At 31.0% G+C, this 20057-nt stretch overlaps 2 protein-coding genes, 1 long non-coding RNA gene and 1 pseudogene across 3 annotated transcripts in view; all 4 read left to right on the top strand.

The window, feature by feature from the left end:
• Positions 1-833, top strand: part of LOC106767069 (caffeoyl-CoA O-methyltransferase 5) — a 6788-nt gene extending 5955 nt beyond the window's left edge. The window contains exon 5 of the mRNA XM_014651889.2: positions 359-833. Within this exon, the coding sequence (XP_014507375.1) occupies positions 359-652 (294 nt within the window). The 3' untranslated portion in view covers positions 653-833. The remainder of the gene's footprint in view (positions 1-358) is intronic.
• Positions 834-3117: 2284 nt separating this feature from the next.
• LOC111242142 lies at positions 3118-5566 on the top strand. The gene is made up of 4 exons (XR_002668997.1): positions 3118-3572; positions 4835-4919; positions 5119-5161; positions 5254-5566. It is a non-coding gene; the product is annotated as an uncharacterized LOC111242142 (long non-coding RNA).
• Positions 5567-5681: 115 nt separating this feature from the next.
• Positions 5682-9875, top strand: LOC106766258 (annotated as a pseudogene).
• A 4410-nt stretch (positions 9876-14285) lies between these two features.
• On the top strand, positions 14286-19919 carry LOC106766935 (PI-PLC X domain-containing protein At5g67130). Its single transcript, XM_014651730.2, has 9 exons — positions 14286-14560; positions 14640-14762; positions 14838-14975; positions 15082-15180; positions 15305-15608; positions 15703-15926; positions 16034-16120; positions 17374-17790; positions 19695-19919. The coding sequence occupies exons 1-8, from the start codon at positions 14459-14461 to the stop codon at positions 17587-17589; spliced, it is 1293 nt and encodes a 430-aa protein (XP_014507216.1). The 5' UTR covers positions 14286-14458; the 3' UTR covers positions 17590-17790; positions 19695-19919.
• Positions 19920-20057: the final 138 nt, after the last annotated feature.

Consider the following 20057-nt stretch of genomic DNA (forward strand, 5'->3'; position numbering starts at 1 on the left):
CCTTTTCCCTACAAAACAGTGCTTTATATGCACTTGATAACAAACCTGCACTAACGTATTATTTGCAAATAAAAGGAATATTTGCTATATATTCTTCCTAACAGTTTTCCCCTTTTTACGGGAAGTTGTTATCACAAAATCTTTGAGGTATTTTGGCTGGCGTGGATTCCTTTTCATATTTTCCTCACGTTCTTTTTCTGGAACAACAACTTGATTCTGTTCCGCAATGGGGCTTGTGTTTTGAGTAGCAATTGGGCCTATAGGTGGATCAATTAGTATGGGTCCTGTACTCCTTACAGTTTTGGTTTTATGAATTAGTATATCCTTGAAAGTTCAATCAACCCTGTCAAATATGCAGGAAAGTAAGAAGGGGCAGTTCGATTTTGTTTTCGTGGATGCTGATAAGAACAATTACTTGAACTATCACAAGAGAGTAATTGATCTGGTGAAGGTGGGAGGTCTGATCGGATACGACAACACCCTATGGGCTGGATCTGTGGCTGCGCCTCCTGACGCACCGATGATGGATTACGTTAAACCTCTTCGCGGCTATGTGATGGAGTTCAACAAGTACCTGTCACAAGATACAAGGATTGAGATTTGCCAGCTCCCCGTGGGTGATGGGATTACCCTGTGCCGCCGCATCATCTGATCATTTAATTTTTCTCTACTGATTCATTACTCAATCAGGTTGCGTGAAGATTGCAGAATCCAGAATCGGTTGTTTGGGTGTCCATGGAAACAATTCAAATCAATGGTGGAACCTGTAATAATAAGCTTTGGAACAGTTGCGAAATAATGATTTTAATAATGGGCTAAATAATGTTAAGTTACATGATTGCTTTTTTAATATTTAATAATTCTTTAAGATTAAATATGTAATAAATACTCAAATATAATATATATATATATATATATATATATATATATATATATATATATATATATATTGAAAATTAAAACCTGGCTTTTGAATAATTTTTAAAAAAATTATGTTGAATGCATATTCTTCATTATAAAATGGTAAAAAATAATTTTGTTACTCCAGATATAATGGGTCTCTGTACGTTATTTTCTGATTATTATTAGTTTCATTATTTTAATAATTTAAATCCGTCTAATTTCGTACAAATAGTACCATCCATCTACATTACAACGATGTAATAAGAGTTTCAAAGAATTTGTTCTATTTTAAATTAATACCATCTTGTCATCTTCTTTTTAGATAATTCAAACTATATATTTATACATGTTATTTTAATAATAAATGTATAAAAACTCTTTAAAATTTCCACGTCTTTCATCCACTTGTAAGGTGAGATGAGGATTCGATTATTCATTCCGCTTTTATTTTCAATGTCACTTTAACAATAAAATCTTTCAATCTATATTTGATTCTTTAATCGGTATTCACATACAATTAAAATAATACAAATAGTAAAGATAACTATAATTTATCAATTAGATGAATAAACATATTGGTAGGAAGTTGTTGAATAATGTAAATATAATAAATCTGACACTGATATAAATTAATCTAATTCATGAGTATATTTGTCTATAAGTGATTTTTATATAAAAAAAAAATAATGAAACGGTAACAACATTTACATTCATTTATTATATATTATTATAAAAATAATAATTATAAAAGAGTAAAAAATAATATCAAATAAAAGTAAAAAATTGTATGTAAAATATTATTTCTTTATATAAAAGTGAAATCAGTAAATTTTATCAAATAAAATATATAGTCATAGAATCATACACAAATTATATAATAATTATATATGAGTGGATGTGTTTTGAACACGTCCACATAAACTAAAGTATAACAATTATTAAATCTTACCTACTTCAAAAAAAATCAACGATTCATTGTCAAAAGAAAATCAAACACATGCAAAAGTGTTAGCTATCGCATCTTTAAAGTATTTATTGTCAAAAAAAAAAAAAAATCGCACACAGAATAATGTTAGCCATCGAATCTTTAAATTATTATTAATGCATACCGAAATGAAAGGGAACATGTGACAGCCACCCCACTTTATAAACTGGAGAGCGATTGAGAACATTCTTCACATCCAAAAGTTGTGTCTGAATAAACCAAAACCAAGAGCAACCAAAAATAGTTATGGCTGTCACACAATAACAGGAACAACAAACAAACGTAGACCTGTTAAATAGTTCTATATAATAGGAGTTTACTCTAACCAGTATAGATTGAGACCAAAATATTTATGGACCTAAAAGTTAAGGTTCAATTTAAAGACTTTTCATATATAAAATAATTAAAATATATGGACAATTTATAGTGAGTATTTATATATAAAATAATATATTTTTTTCAAAATTAAAATAATTATTTTATTAATTTTACTTATTATTTCTTTAAATTTAATACTTTTCAATTTAACATTTTTAAAATTTAACTACTTTTAAAATTAAAATAATTATTTACAACAAAATTGTAATATATATATATATATATATACACACTTTTATAATTAAATTAAAATATTTATTAATTTTTATTAAAAAACACACATTACAAATAACTTATAAATTAAAATAATTTATAGAAAATTCGATTAATCGTAAAAAATGAAAATTAATATAATGAAAAAAAAAGTTGATTTATTAATTTGATATGTTGATAAATAAAAATAAAAATTTGAACTATCATTACATTTTCGATGGTTTTGGAAGAAACCCTGAAAATAGGAGCGTTATCCGAAACCCTAGTTATTTTCAACGGCTTCCTATTTCCGACGATTTTCAAAAACTCTTGTTATTTTCGGTAGTTTTTAAAAAGAGAAATGTTACTTTGACACGCTCAGAGAAAATAACATTCATTTGACACGCAGTGGGACCCACTTCTTGAGAATGTCAGAAAGGGTATATTTGTCATTTGAGTATGTGGAATGTTGTGGTAATATGTGAGACAATAAATGAAACGGTGCGTATGAGTGTATTAGGATCCTGTCTCTAATTTGAATTTTTGAAAAGTCGACCATCTCATTTTAGAAGAGGCAATTTTTGCGCTAGGGTTAGAGTTGAGAGAGAAGGCGAGAAAGAAAAAACAAGAAGGAGAACTCCTTGGCTGCCACCGGAGGCTGGACGTGATCGAAAAAGTTCATACCGACGAAGTTGAAGTCCAAGGCGAAGTTCATATCGGACGTGATTGGTGTGGAGCGCGGAAGGTTTGTCCCGTTTCTATTTTCTCCCCTTTGTACTGTTTGAAGAATATAAAGTATGAGCTTCTTCCTTTCTTCTTTTGTCATCAGTCTATCTTTCCTTTTATTTTTGGTTTATTTTGGAAAACACTGGACTAAAGGAAGAAAGGTCGTGAGGGAGAGAGTTGCGGTAGGTGTGATACTCCAAAATATTATAATAGATATTTCTCTTCTTTGCATTACTAATAGTAAACATTTCTTCTTTGCATTACCAATTGATGTTGCTGCCAGAACTCATGAAGTTTTAGCATCCAACCTGATACATGATGATTCAGCTTCATTGAGTGTTGGTTCTGCTGTCACTATTGTTCCTCACGTTTTCCCTTTTGAGGAGAGGTAACTGATTCCATGACCATTAAGAAGAGTGATAAATGTTTTATCTAATTATGCTATTCTGTTGTTTATGTGTTATGACATTTTAGTTGTTGCATTGTATTGATTCTTTTGAAGGATAAGTTATAAGTGAAGAGCTAGATGATTTGTGTTGTAGCCAAAATGAATCGATTTATGAAATTTTATCATGTCAGCAGAAATTATAAGTCACATAAAAAGATGATCTTAATTTGGTTGTGAAGTCACCGAGCTTGTATAGACTAAATTAACATTTCTAGGTACATTCATATATTATTTTTTGTTTCTTCTTGTGTTGGCTGGTCAAAGAAATATCTTTAAACAGAGTACACTGTAGAAGATTACTGATATTATCACTTTCTCTTTCAAACTATCTTAAATATGATATGCTCATGAAAATCATTTTTAAATAATACTCATTTATACTATGAAGTAACGAACATTGTATTACATGAGTGGTTGTATTTATGTATGAATTATACACTATATGTATGAATTATATACTATATGATAAACATTAGAAAGACATAAGTAAAGAAAATAAATAGGAATACCTATTGTTAATGACAGTATTGATTAATATGATGGAGTTGGATTTTTTTTAAGAAACGAACTGCCAGTCAGACACCATCAAAGCTCATGATATAGTGGTCTCAATTAAACATAGGCATATTTGGCTTGTGTATTTGTGCTTATATATAATGATATTTGTACTATCTTTTAAACCAATGCCTTTTTATCTTCACTTTTGCAGTTACTTTTATTTGAGTTCCATTTTCTAAGCAGTTAATTTCTACTAATTTCTACCCAATTTTATTGTGTACATATCAATATTAGTATGTGCTTCTGTGCATAGTAATCAACAATTTCATATATTGATTACTGTAAATTATGTAAGGATTTAATTAATATTATTTAGTCTCCTAATTATTGTTAATAGTGGGCTAGAAATTGCCCAGGAATATGGTTTTATTTTCATGGTTCTACTATCTTCTTATTTCTTAAAATTAGACAAAATGGTTTTTTTATTAAGCATTCTCTTTTACCTCTATTCTTATGGATGTAACTTGTGACTTTTGTCGGAGTTTGTGTAACTTTCTCCAAACATATTAAATGTTCTCATGCTTCCTTTTGCCTTATATGATTTGATGATGGTTTAATTATTATATTCATTTCATATCATGATAAGTAATAAATATAAGTAGATAATGGCGGTTTGTTTGGTCTCTTATTCCGTGGTTTTGTAGGCAGAGACAGTCCACAGAGTGTAAGTTATAGGTTTGGCACACTTTTGCTTGACTTGTCAGTGGAAATCATATTCCTGCAACCCATGTAAGTTTGTTTACTTGATTCAAAGTTATGGAAACCATATTTACTGTGGCTTGTCCTATAGTGTTGTCTATCTTCTTAATTGAGGTTTCTTTTGATAATTTTTTTGTTATGGTTTTAATGTTGGGGTACTTAGGATATAAAAGCTCTTACCCTTTAGTTTTGGTTTGAACTGTAACTTTTTTATTTTACGGACATGCAGTTAAAGCATAAAGATACTTGCAAGAGTGATTATGGAAAAACAGGTTTGAATGCACATGATGATTTTTGTAGTGTTCAAATATGATTTGTTGAATTGGTTTGTTTGAGTTGTTGAATTGTTTACTTTTATGCATAGGTTTATGCACGACATTCTTGCAGGACAAAATACTTGGCACATGTGAACACCTTATTAACGGATGTGCAAAAGACATTCATTCAAACCACTCCTTCTAACTCAGATTTACAAGGCATATAGGAAGTTCTAACATTCGCAAGGTAAGGTAAAGTAAAAACACAAGTCAATAAAAGGGATCAACATACATCAACCATTCCAGATAAAAATACAAAACCCCTAAATCACTTACGAAAGACGCAAAGATGGAAAAGCCTTCAATTTTACCGCCACCGGAAACCTTCACAACCACCGATTGGGAGCGGTAACGCTAAACCCTCACACCCAACAATAACCTCCACGACCACCGATTCGGAGCGGATGGTAAACCCTCACAGCGAACAACAACTTCTACAACCACCAATTGAAGCACCTCAGTAACAGAAATAAGAATGCATGAAGAAAACCACCGATTCAAGCTGCTCAAGGACGCCAAAGATTTTTTTGAACGAAACAACGAGAAGCAAAATGTCATTTTTTGAATGAAAAGCAAAAGAAAAAGCGTGAAATGCAAATTTTTCTTTCTTCCCATTTTACCCATAATCACAGTACACTCCTTTTCCTAAATAACTGACGTGGAGCGTGTCAAATGAATGTCACCTCCACGTCAGCGTGTCATCGTACCGAAACTCTTTTAAAAACTCTTGTTATTTCTAACAGTTTCTCAAAACTCTTCGGCAGTTTCGTAGAAAACCGCTGATAATGTTTAGCGACAAAGATCTAGCTCACAAGAGCCTCCTTCAGAGCGATGCACTCTACCAGGTATATTCAACAACTTCCTCTTTTATCTCATACCATTCAATTTTTCTTACTCGCTAATTTAGTTTAACACACTTATGCATGTACTATTGCAATACATAGTTGACACCAGTGTACACCCTCGAGAGCATGAAAGCCTCAGAGAGATGACAGAAAAACACCCTCATTTATTCATCATCTATAAGGCTAATGGTATTTTTTCTTTCTATAAAGTTGTGAAATTTGCTATATATATATTTTCTTAACATCAATCCATATCTGTTAAGTTACTGCAATAATATATCTGTACATGTTTTGGCAAGAAACTTAAAAAGGTAAAACATTCAATCTCTTCTCCTATATTGATATTGCAGATATCTATTCATAAATTTAGAATCGGTTTAGAATTTAAGGTTAATTCATCTCTTATTAGAGATAATTAGTCATTGGTGTTATGACAGTATATTTGTATGATTCACTTCCCAAATTACTTTATGATAAGTAGGTATATGTTTTCTGAAAAAGCCAATTAGCTCATGTATTAAAAATTCATGCCATATCATTAGTTGATATATAAATTATCTCATATCTAAGACCAATCCACCATATCAGTCTTATTTTAATTATTCTCTTTAATACATCATTCAATTGGAGTCTAAGAAATTCCTTATAATACACTCACATAAAAATGCTAGATTTCGCACTTGAACACTTAAAAGATTTAAGAATAAAACACAAGGGTTTTCGACGAGAAAAAGAAAACGACAAAAAGAATCCAATAATTCCGTTTATAGAACGTAAGTTTACATCAACATGTGCAAAATTATTCGCGAATAGCTATGTCCAGGTCCAACGTACAAACTTTGTGTTACTGTTTGAATACAACTTTTGAGCTGGTTCATTTCTTCGGAAATCTATGTTATGTAAACAGGAACCTCATGGCTAAACCACCAGACAAAGGACAATTTCTGGGCATGCTTCTTAAGCTCATGAATGCAAGAACACAATGGAAATTGGTGTGTACACCGGTTACTCTCTTTTTTCCACGGCCCTAGCTCTTCCCCTGATGGAAAGGTTCTCTCTTTCTGCATAATTCAACTTTAAATTATACCATCATTGAATTTTATTTCACATAATATATAGTTTACAGCTTTTGTAATTTTATTTTTGTTAGATCTTGGCTTTGGACGTGAACCGCAAACACTATGAATTGGGTTTACCCATCATTGAAAAAGCCGGTGTGTCTCACAAGATCGACTTCAGAGAAGGATCTGCTCTTTTCTTGACGAGCTGCTTAAAGATGTGCGTGCATCATTGATGTGTCAACATCTTAAATTTTATCCATGCTTTGAATATTGGGTAGCTTACACTTTTGATTAACTGGGTAAAATGCTTATGGATTTTAAACAAAACAAAATTGAAATAATAATAATCTAATTATAATAATTAAAATTTGGAAAAGTGTAATTATTATAACGTGAAAGCATTGTACTGTTGCCATTAAGTGGGTTTGTAATTCCATTATGACGGCGAAACTTTTGCAGGAAAGTAAAAGAATCCTATCACAACAACATACTTGACTTTATGAAATACTTGACTTTATGAAATAATAAGAAACCGTATAATACTTAAAATAAAAAAAAAATAACTATCAATGACATTTTTATCCTAATTTTAATCCATTACTTTAATTTATAATTCAAAAATTAACTAACTCCTATAAATAAGAAACAAGTTTTGGTTCAATTAAAATTAAAAATAAAATATTCTTATATTTTCCTAACACTTTTGGAACTGCAAAAGTTCATAAGTCAATCTGGCTATAGTTGATTTTAATAGCATTTTCGGGCTTTTTTTCTTCTTCGTCTTCATAGTCAAGAAGGTCATCCTTGTATCTCTATTGACATTTCTAATGAAAGAATTTGTTTTGCCTCCATGGCAAACTACAACCAAAGTTACAGCCATTGCTTCAAAATAAAAGAAACTTTTTGCACCCAAAATATGATGAGGATGACTTAGCTTTTTGTGCCAGATTTTTGTCACATTTTCCTTGAATAAAAAAATAGTTTGCTCCTCCTCCAATGGTTTTAGAGCAAACCTTTCATTTTCACCTTGAAAATATCTTGACCAGCTGTATCTTTAATCAAGCTATTTTTGTCTTCAAAAATAAAATCTAAATCCTCTTTCAATAAATTGACCAACACTAATTTCAGGAATGAAAAGAACATATGCACAACTTGTAATTGCAGTTGTCCTCTTGCCTTTGACTGAGATATAATTCTATCAGCCAGCTTTCACTTGATTCACTACTCTAAGAAATAAGTAGTTACAAAGGTCTTCCTCCTCCTCCTGATCAGCAACCTTAGCTTCTTCCTCTTGTTGTTGATTTTTGCTCTTGCATATGATTGCTTCATGTCCCATTTGATTGCATTTGTTGCATTTAACACCACGTCTTTGCCAACCTGTGAATGGAGGGTGACCCAGATTATTGCAATGTTGACATGGAGGGTAGGATCAATCCTGTTTGTTGTTGCCTGAAGATTCTCCAGTAAGATTTTGATTCTTCTTATAAATTTTTTTCTTGTTGTTGTTCCATTGCATTCTCATGATGTTTGGCTTGCAAGGCTCCTTCAATGGCACCTTCTTGCCTCATGGCTCTTCTGTGCCTGCAAAGCAATGAGAAGCTCTGCAAGAGTGATCTTGGAAAAATCCTTAGTGTTTTCTAACGTGGTTATGATAGCTTCAAATCTTTCAGGTACGGTAACCAAATTTTTTTCAACAATAAGAGTCCTTAAATTCAGAACCAAGCAATCTTACTTTGTTTGCTATGTTCAGAAGCCTCTAAGTATTCCTTGGTAGTTTCACATTCCTTCATCTTCTGCAATTCAAAGTCTCTAATAAGATTCAACACCTTCATGCCTCTAATTCGATCATCTCCATCATATTCTTCTTTGAGACAATCCCATATGGCTTTGGCTGACTTTAGAAACATGACTATAGTGAAAATGGTTGGTGAAACAGCAGCAAAGAGGCACGCCTTTGCCTTAGCTTTTCTGTTTTTTCTGTCCTTGTGATTCTTGATTTGAGCCATCGTTGGATTACCACGTAGAACAAGAATTTCATAATCATCTTCAACTGCCTCCCATATATCAGAGCTTCTAGGTAGTATTCCATCCATACTGCCCAAATTTGATAATTTTCACTATCAGATACTGATGGTGCTATTGTTGAAAATTTTGAATCTCCTTCCATGCTTTTAGATTTTTCTCCCACAGCTCCCACAAGAAAAAAGCTTTTGATACCAATTGTTAGTTTTTTAGAACTAAGAAACCTAGCACAACGTACTTGAAACAACAATACTTTTGTATTTTTTCCTTATGAAATAATGAAAAACCGTATAATATTTAAAACAAAAAAGTAACTACACATTTTTACCCTAATTTTAATTCATCACTCTAACCCATAATTTAAAAATTAACTTATTCCTAAAAATAAAGAGCATGACTCAATTCAATTTAAAAATAAAATATTCATAACAGGAAGCTTGGATTTCGTTTTTGTGGACGCTGATAAGACAATTACTTGAACTATCATAAGAGGGTGATTGACTAGTGAAGATCGGGGCTGATCGGATACGACAACACCCTATGGCATGGATATGTGGCTGCACCACCTGATGCACCTATGATGGATTACGTAAAGAATCATCGCGGTCATATGATTGAGCTCAACAAGTGTCTGGCTCAACATTCTAGGATTGAGAGATTTGCCAGCTCCCTGTGGGTGATGGCATTACCTGTGCCGTCGCATTATCTGATCTCTTCTCATCCCATGAGCATGTTTCGTGAATTGGATTTTAATTTTACAAGATTATGTGAGTTATGAGAATAAATTAAGAAAATTTCTACTTCAAAAACTCTGTTATTCTTCTAATAGAAAGGTTCTGTCATCCAATTGTAGTGATGAGGACTGTACAGTAATTTGGAAGAATTTAGTATGTCATTTAGTAATTACATCGATCCAATTTCATACATAAATTATAATATATAAGATAAGTTTTAAATAAGATTTTGCATCATAGAACTGAAAGAGAAATTCTTTTATTTAAAAACTAGTTTTAAGTTCATGTCTATCCACGAGAATGATGGTTTGTTTGTTTATTAAAAATAATTAGAAATCGACAATAAAAAATAATAATAAAACTTTTATGTTTATAATTAAATTTTGAATATAATTAATCTTAAACATAATTTATAAGTTTAAAAGTCAATATTTTTATAAAAATAAGGTTAATCCTTTGATTGTCTTGGATAAAATAATTCAGTAATTAAGATGTTTTATGATTCTCGACACATAATTCATTGTACTATATTTAAATGTGAAGAAAAAAATATTTTTTTAAAATCCTTCATCAATCATCACCACACATGTATCTACAACAATATCATCGTCTCAATAAAACATTAATACTCATAAACATACATAAAATCCATTTAAATGAATTCTCAAACAACCAAAATGGAAAAGAAATCAACAAGTTGTGAAGAAGTTGTGGTGGTGTGATCTCCAGCAATCTCTTGTTCTGACATCCTTTCCAATGGTTTGTTGGCGAGATGGAGAATTGAACTCACGATCTATTCCAACGATGAATGAAGCTTGCATTATGCAGTTACCTGCGCACAAACGTGCTTGGGTATGCATGCAAGGACGTATTCGGATAACCCGTCATCCATCCCCGTATTCGAAATTATTTCAATTCGACTAACCTAAAAGATTAAATGATCATGTATGGTTTTGAAACATTAATTATTTCAGACATGTTGGATCCGAATTCAGCTCAATCCTACCATTCCTCAATCCTATCAAACATAACCAATTCAGAAAAGATATTTTATATTGAGAATAAATTTAATAAATGAAAGATAATTTTACAATTATACTATTTAAAGCTAATCCCGTTATATGTTAAGTAGGTAAATTAATTGTAATTGTTTTTAAGAAATGTCAAAATATTACCACTTTTTTAACCAACAATAACGGTATGTTACTTTACCATTTAACAATCTTACAAAAATCACACTTTATAATAATTTCAAGATCTGGCGGAATTGTAATATACAAGAGACTCTAAGATTCAAGATTTTAGTTTGTGGATATAAAAGATCTTTTAGAATTTAAAATTTTGGTGTGTGTTTATGTTTATTATAGTTTTCTTATGACTAATCCTGCAAAATATCAAGAGTAGTTGACTCGCGTAATAAATAACTAACTATAACACTTTTGTGAAGATTAATATGTAACTTTTATTGTCTTTATTTTGCATGTTTAAAAGTGAATATTGTGTTATGTTTATGAGCGTATAGAAAGTTAAAAAACATTATCTTAATACTTCTAATTGAAGCTTAATAAATTTGTTTTCTTGTGAAAGTTATCTTTTTAAAAAAGAAAATAATAAATCCATATATGCATATTATGGAATAAAGAGACCGATCAATCTTATAAGATTATGCACAAAGTAAATTAATAAAGTCAATATGAGAGCTTGATACATTAATTTAGGTTTGTGTCTATCAGAATAATTTTAGTATTGATGACATGATGTCAAAGGAACATGAGAAGTATGGTACTCCTCCTCAAGATGATTTTCTTCATCGTTTATACATCTTGTTTTAAAAGTAGACAACTCTGAGTATAAGATCTTTTTAGTTTACTATTTTTTAGTAATATATTTTGAAATTTCTATTGTTTATCCTAGTATTTCATTCACTTGAAGGGATATCTTCTTCTTTTTTATGTAAAAATTTAAAATTTATATAATATTTTTATATCTAAGTTCAAGAAATTTGTATTTAGATTTTATTGATTACTTAAATACACAAGTATAAAATTTATTATCAAGTTCATCCAAGCATGACAAATACAAAGGATTTATTAGTAGAAGCAAGCTCCATGGCTAGAAAGACATAAGTGTTTTTTGGTACATATACTCTACTAGACATAAGCGCTTTTTGGTACATATACTCTAGTATTGTGTACATATATATTGTTTGATCAATTTTTGCTTATATAGATACAAACAAGTATACTTAACCAAATAAGTTATTACAAATAATGAGTATATATGTTTGATAGATGCAAGCCTAAAAAATTTTCATAGTACAAGTCAAATTTTAATAAATGTTTATATTATGCTTGTAGAAATTATAAGTTTATTTAATATTTTAAATGTAATGTCATATCAACATATATCTCTTGAAAGAACATGTTAAAAGGGTTTTTTTTTTTTTTTTTTTTTTTGCAAATAACTATCCTAGAAAAATCTAAATGTTTAGTGTTGTGGAGTTAGTGAGTCTTGACAATCCCTAAGCTTAGCCTAAAGATGGAAAAAAACTTACATACTCAAATATACATAGCTCTCTCTTGCTCCTAAGGTGTTGTCAAAGAAGGCACATATGAATTCAATGTCTAATAAAATACATTTAATGTGTCACAAAACCTCGAATGGAAGAGGCTCTTAATATAGAAAACCCACACAATGACTACAAAAGGTGTGCAATGACTATTTTCTTCTTAACCTCTTTATATATAAATTACCTTATTGAAGAAGGGGGTAAAAAAACTAACACTAGTACTAACGCACATAGTATCTTAGTGTTAAAAGATCTGGAATTGTGAGAAAAAACATTAGTGTATTCATATTTAGTAAGCAAAGTAGAGAGAACTTAACCATTGTATACATCAAAAGACACTACATTTCTTTCTAGTGAGTGAATTTAGTAAACCTACTTGGTCTAGTCAAAAGTGGTTAAGTTCCAAATAATACTTAATATTAGTGAAGAACGTATGAGTTTCATATAATACTCAATATTAATCAATAATGGTTGTGTTTCAAATAATACTTAAGGTATTTAGCTAAGAGTGATTGAGTGTCAAATGATATTTGGAATGTTTAACTAATAGTGGTTGAGGTTCAACACTTCTTGTACTTTTGAGTGTGAATTATCAGACAAACCAGTATAAAATTAGTGTAAATCTCTATTATCTTTATTTTCTTCATTGCTTGTTATTTATATAGATTCTTTATAAAAGTGAGTTTTGAAACACCTTATAGATAATCCTCCTATCAAATTTGAATTTTCATTAACATTCCTCGTCAAATGTATCACTTTAGAAAACCACTAGACAATGTGTATGTTTGTATATTAAGTAAAACTATCGTTTGACTCCATATAATTAAACAATACATTAGAATAACTATAAAAATGATAAAAATAGAATTCAATCACTCTATATACTCTTTGTGTTACACAAGTTTTTCCATATATATAAGATAGAAAATACTTAAATTTTTTAAATGTGTATCAAACCAAATATGACTCACTTACCTAGTAAGTTAAACAGGTTTGGATTAGATTGATAATATTTTTTTTTAAGACTAGATCATTATTAAATAATATTTAAATAGTTTGAATTTTAATTTATTTATTTTTCAAAGTAAATTGATATTTTAATTTTCAACTAATATCTTTATAATAATATTAATAAAATAAGTTAATTTTAATTATAATATTATAAAAAATGAGTTGAGTCAATAAATCTTAATTATAGTATAATAAATATATAAAATAAATTGAAAAAACAAAACATAAATTTGTCCAAATCCACTATTTATTACATTAATGTGAAAGTGGACTTAAAAATTAAACTTATTTGACAGAAAGTTAAAGCTTTAGTGTAAGTATATTAATATATTTCAACGTTAATTAAATTAATACAATTTACACATTTTAAATTCACTATATATTTATATAGTGCAATGTAGATGAATTCTTTTAACACTCTAGTTAATTAATTACTTTATTAAATATGAATAAGTTTGGCTTAATAGATGAATTTATTATTTATTTTAAAAATTAATATTAAAAATTAAAATATTTAACAAATTGTTTTGAATGATTCATTATTTATCATGAAGTATCGTAAAATTTAACATATTTAAGTTTTTTTTAAATGTTATTTTGACGCCAATTTTGAATGGAGTTGAGAAATATTGTCTATTTTTCAAACAGAAAATAAGAAAGGAAAATGTCAATACAAATTTTCGTTACAAGACGATACCGATTCTAAATAAAAAAAAATAAGAATGTAACACAATAAAAAAATATAACATTTCAAAAAGTATTTTATAATCTTTAATTTAAACAGAGTATTGTATTATGGAATACTTAGAACGATTCCGAGTAAAAACGAAACCGAGTCAGATAAAAGTGGTATAACTCGAGAAGATCCACACTGTTTTAACTGTGAGTGAGGTTGGTCTAGCACCGAGTAAGATTTTGAATCCACAGCTAGGATCATTTGACAGTGGAACTCCATTTTCGCTTTGAAGTTCGAACCTTGTGGCTACGCAGGCTTCGTCTTAGGTTCTGCTATGTACTCGCATTCCCCGAACTACCGTTCAAAATGCAGAGCTCCTGCACTTGCCATCATCTTCCTCATCTGTTCCCTCTCCTTCACTAACGTCAATTCCCAGGTTCCCTTTCTCTTTTTCACTTTCCTTTCAAACAAAGAGATCCGTGCAAATTCACTCTGAATTGAACTGAATTTGGCAGGTTTCAGAAGCATGTTCGGCCGCTACGGATTGTGGGGCAGGTCTCTTCTGTGGCAATTGCCCCGCTTTGGGCTTGAAGCAACCCATCTGCACCAGAGGCCAACCCACCCTTCCAACACCCGTCGTAAGCTTCTTCCTTTTTCCTTCGAGCTTCTCCAACCCCAATTTTTTTGTGACTTTCCCCTCTGGGGCACTGCAGGTCAATGGGTTGCCCTTCAATAAGTACACTTGGATTGTGACCCACAATTCCTTCAGCATCGTCGATGCACCGCCTCTGCCCGGTGTTCAGAGGATGACCTTTTACAATCAAGAAGACTCTGTCACTAACCAGTTGAGGGTATGTCAAGTGGAGAGTTTGCTTGCTTTTCTTAATTTTTTGTTTGGTTTAGGTAGTTTAATTTCTTTGTTATGTTTCTTATACGTTTGTTTTGTTGATGGTTTAGAATGGAGTGAGGGGACTTATGTTGGATATGTACGACTTCCAGAACGATATCTGGCTCTGTCATTCATTTCGTGGGCAATGCTACAACTTCACTGCATTTGTAATTTATTCCTCTTTTTTTACTTATTTACTGATTCTACTTGAAGGTTTTAATTGCGGTCATGGTTGTGTCACGATTCTTGATGATGGGACATGGCTTAATATTCCTATTAAAATGTTCTCAGCAACCGGCTGTTAATACTTTGAAAGAAGTGGAGGCGTTCTTGACAGAAAATCCAACTGAGATCGTTACCATCATAATTGAAGACTATGTGCACACTCCAAAGGGGTTGACTAATCTGTTCACAAGTGCTGGACTGGACAAATATTGGTTTCCTGTCTCCAAGATGCCGAAAAAGGGTAACGATTGGCCCACTGTGACGGAGATGGTTCAAGCAAATCACAGACTTGTTGTTTTCACTTCAGATGCTTCAAAGGAAGCAGATGAAGAAGTAGCTTATCAGTGGAGGCATATGGTCGAAAATGAGCGTAAGAAGCACTATATCATTTAATTATCTAAATATGTGTGCATCTTCTTTGTACATGATTTGTTTCTACTAACTCGTTATTCACTTGCCATCAGCTGGCGATCCTGGAGTGGAACAGGGTTCTTGTCCACACAGAAAAGAATCAAAGGCATTAAATTCTAGAAGTCAATCACTTTTCCTGATGAATTACTTTCCAACCTATCCAGTTGAAGCTGACTCATGCAAAGAGCATTCAGCTCCACTTGCTGAGATGGTCAATACTTGTTACAAAGCTGCGGGGAATTTGCTGCCCAACTTTGTAGCTGTTAATTTTTACATGGTATTCCTTATTCTGTTCTGGGCTGTTAATTGGAACTTAATTATTAATCTGTATACATCATACATCTTGCAATTCCACTTTAGCATTCTGACTGAAACTTCATGCAGAGGAGTGATGGAGGTGGTGTTTTTGATATTGTGGATAAAATGAATGGCCATTCATTGTGTGGATGTAGTACAATCACAGCCTGCCAGGTTTGTCTGCTTTTCTTGTCCCTACATGTACTTTATTTCATGTCATTTGTTCCTGAATCTTCTGTATTCTGATATTCTTTATTTCTGTAAATGTCTGTTGTAATTATGAGATTTTGCATAGAGCGATGAAAAGAGAATGAATCACTAATTCATATTTATTAAGATGTATTGCACTATATTGATGTTTGGTATATTCACAAAACTTAAGCCTCCAACTCCTATTTATACTAATCCTAATCCTAATTAATTAGGAAAACAAGTTAAGATAAGGATTTAGGGTTACCAATCCTAAGAGATAATGTGGAAATAGGGAAACTGTTCCTGGAGAAACAATCTACGATATGATAACTTGTTTTCATATATTTTGGGAGTGTTCATTCCCCCACTAGTGATTAGAAACCAAATTGAGTATAATTTTACATCTATATCCCTCTAGAAAGTCTCTGGAATTTCATCTAAGTTACAAATTTCAATTCATTTATTTTAAAATATTTACCACATGAACAGTATACTAGACTTTCAGATGATACTCTTTGAAGCCTGAATATGTATCTGATGGACGTCAGGTTGATTTAATTTTTCCTACCGAATATAGAATTAGACTAATGGTCAGTTAGTGACCATAACATTTTTTCAATATAACCATGCTTTTTGTATAATATCTTGAAAACGGCAATAATTCTAGAGAAAAGTTGATCTTACTTGGATGATGAAAATAATCGTTTTTTCCCTTGTGTTGGAGGTTTTATGGTAGAAAAAAAGGTTGAATTTTATTATATCTCAAAAAAATTTAAAGTTATTGGAGTATTTAACAATGAGAAAACTAATTAATTTTCCATGTTCACTCTGTCCTAAAAATGCTTAATCTAATTCAAATATTTGTTGCAAACTAATTACTAATTTGTAAAAATCAATATAAACTTAAAATAAGCAGATCTGCACTAGTAATAGCATCCCCATGACTTACTCTTCTCCAATATCTTCTCAACCATTTGTTCTTAACTGTATGCTTCTGTCTTATGTCAAGTTATGTGAAATCTTGTAACAATATGTACGCCAGAGTAGATTAAGACATAGTCATCATGAGTACTCAGCTCTTGGAAGTTTAGTTGCGTACATGTGTTGTCTTTAAATGAAATTGATGAATACATGGCTTGGATGAATTTCTGTCTTGGCACAGCCTCTACCTGTACAGTTTGATGAAAAAAACAATTTCTGATAATGACAATGACTTTCTTACTTCAATTTGGCAGGCAGGTGCACCCTTTGGGTCTTGCAAGAATATCTCTGTTCCTAGTACAAGTCCAGTGACTAATACTGCTGGAAGCTTTACCGGATCTGTTCAGTTCTCTAAATCAGCTGCATCTGTCCATCGTCCAAATTGTTTATTTCTTGTCGCGTTTTACTTTCTACAAAGTCTTGTTGCAGCTGTGATGACTAAGCACTGTTACATGATATATTTAAGCTAGTCTTTCAAGAGGATGTCTAGTATCTTGGCATGTACACGGCAGTATTATCTTGAGCTATGAAGTGTCGTGGAACTATTGCTAGGTTAGAAAAAATAGATATAGACAAATTTCTTGCTGAGGCTACGTTCAAGGATCAGTGAAATCGTTTGAGTTGATAGTCATGAGAGACCAAGAATGTTTCTGGAGCTATAAGTAGTTCAGGTATGTTATTTCTTGGATGTACAAATCCAATTCTACATACTGCGACTCTGGATGCATACAATATCTCTTTTTTTTTTCTCTCATTACACATATCTGTCTTTAAATCTGCAATAATTATGGTAGGCAAACTTACTTTCCAGATATTAATTTTAATAAGGTATTGGAGTGAAGCAACTGACTATGCCTAATTAGAGAGTATCTAAAATAAACGCTGCCACCAATCTTCACATTCAAGTTTGTTTGGACAATCATTCTTTACTGTTTGTGATTCTGACTACTATATAAGTTGATAGCTTTTTCTCTGATTATGGCATATATGAAGTTTGTATTGATCCATTACAATCATTGTCGTTGTGGCTTACTTGAGTTGATTTTAAACCCTAGCCTGCTAAGTCTTTTAATGGATAGTGGAAGAACTGATTGTATGTTTTCATGATTGTGACAAGGTGAAGTGACCATTGTTATGCATGAAATTGTGCAATTACGCCGTTTTTCCCTTTTTTCCTGCTCGCGTATATTGGTTGAGTGAACACGTATAGTAAATGCATTTGGTCAAGATGGAAAATTTTACTATGAAAAACAACATTCAAGAACTTACTGTCTTATTGACAAAATATATCTTCATATTGTTCATGTCAACAACATATTTTATAGCCGTGTCCTTTCCGGGATAAAGTTCCTATCCCCGGATCCCCAAATGGTTTGTTCTAGTTTTACAGAACTTTTCCTCCTATTCTGAATATCTTTGCATTTTTGTTTGTTGCTACATGGTAATGATGACCATTAAATATTATATTTTATTGTTTTTTACATGGTCTGTTAATAGCATCGTAGAAGTTTAGTCCTCCTAAACTTCCATCAAAGTCATGAATGATAACACCAGACATGTATGGCTATTTTTCCTGAATTAAATTTTTTAAGGCAAACTGTCCTTTTAGTAAGAAAATTTGCTCTGGCAAGATGTTGTCACTCTCATTGCTAGAAACTTGGATTAAATAATTACATCTCTTTATATAAAGAGTTTTTTAGGAATCTATTTTCCCTGAAGATTTTCCTTTTGATGAATTGCTTAGTGCCAGTAATTTTTATTTGTAAATATATATGATATAATTTTTATCTTCGGTAGTACCTTGTTATTATGATAATAACGGTATGTTTATATAAAAATTTTCCTAAATATACCAGAAAATTCCAGGAAAAATGAAATATACATTTTTTTATATGTTAAAATTAACTTATGAATAAACTATGTGGTATAATTTTTTTTTAATATCAGCTTTTCAAAAAGATGATTTTTTACTTATTTAATATAAGTTGATTTTAGCTTATGAAATTTTTTCTTTTTCTTATTTTTATTGTTGAATAGATACATGTGGAGAAGTTTATTGAGATACTATTGGGTTTATTTTTTCACTATCTTACCATTGAAATATTCAGTATAGTTGAAAGAAAAGAAATTGAAGATCTTTTCATGATTAAACATTTGTGAACTATCTTGCTCAAAAGTCCTTGGAAGTATAGTTGAAGATTGCATGATAGTTAGATAACTCTGTTTCAGTCATATTTTTTATCATATGTGGAAAATCCCAATTCTTAGCAATGGATAGTGATGATGATATGATGTAGGCCTCGTTTTCCTGAATACCTATGATGGTGCATGTGATGTTGATATTTAAAACAGTTGGTGCTGTATCTTTCACTAAGTAAATTTTTTGTGACTCTGTAGTTCTACTGTAGTTTTTATTTTATTTGTTTATTTATCTCTGATGGTTCCTTTGCTTTGATAAATTGTTATTCTTCAAATGCTTTATATGTTTCTGAGATAGTTATGATTAACATTGTTAGAATTGCTTTAAATTTTGATAATCTATTAAAACCGAATTTTCTTTTGCTTTAAATTTCAGGCTTTGTATTAAGAAATTATTAGTGAACAACAGAATCAGAATAGATTGGGTGGAAGCTCCTGATTCTTGTTAAGGTTTGTATTTTATAAATGTATCCAATTATTCATATGTCCTGTATTTCCTTCCCACTACACGGTCTTCACTCTTGCATTGATGTTGTTATAGATATTTTTCCAAATTACTATGTCTATAATAGAAATGGAACACGGACAATTTAGTTTGACAGAGGAATTTGCATGCATGTGATATGCATTGTTTTTAATGACGAGTTTTTTTTTTGTTGTTGCTCTTATCCCTTATTTACTGTATCCAATGAAAAAGTGCCCACTGCTATTGAAAAATGTTGAAAAACTTTTGTCTGCT

The sequence above is a fragment of the Vigna radiata genome, chromosome 7 (assembly GCF_000741045.1).
Source record: "Vigna radiata var. radiata cultivar VC1973A chromosome 7, Vradiata_ver6, whole genome shotgun sequence".
Taxonomy (NCBI): domain Eukaryota; kingdom Viridiplantae; phylum Streptophyta; class Magnoliopsida; order Fabales; family Fabaceae; genus Vigna; species Vigna radiata.

Coding starts and splice junctions, on each gene's coding strand:
- LOC106766935 (XM_014651730.2), top strand. CDS start 14,459: ATGTACTCGCATTCCCCGAACTACCGTTCAAAATGCAGAGCTCCTGCA. Junction 15,181..15,304: donor GCTACAACTTCACTGCATTT/GTAATTTATTCC, acceptor AAATGTTCTCAG/CAACCGGCTGTTAATACTTT. Junction 15,609..15,702: donor GCATATGGTCGAAAATGAGC/GTAAGAAGCACT, acceptor ACTTGCCATCAG/CTGGCGATCCTGGAGTGGAA.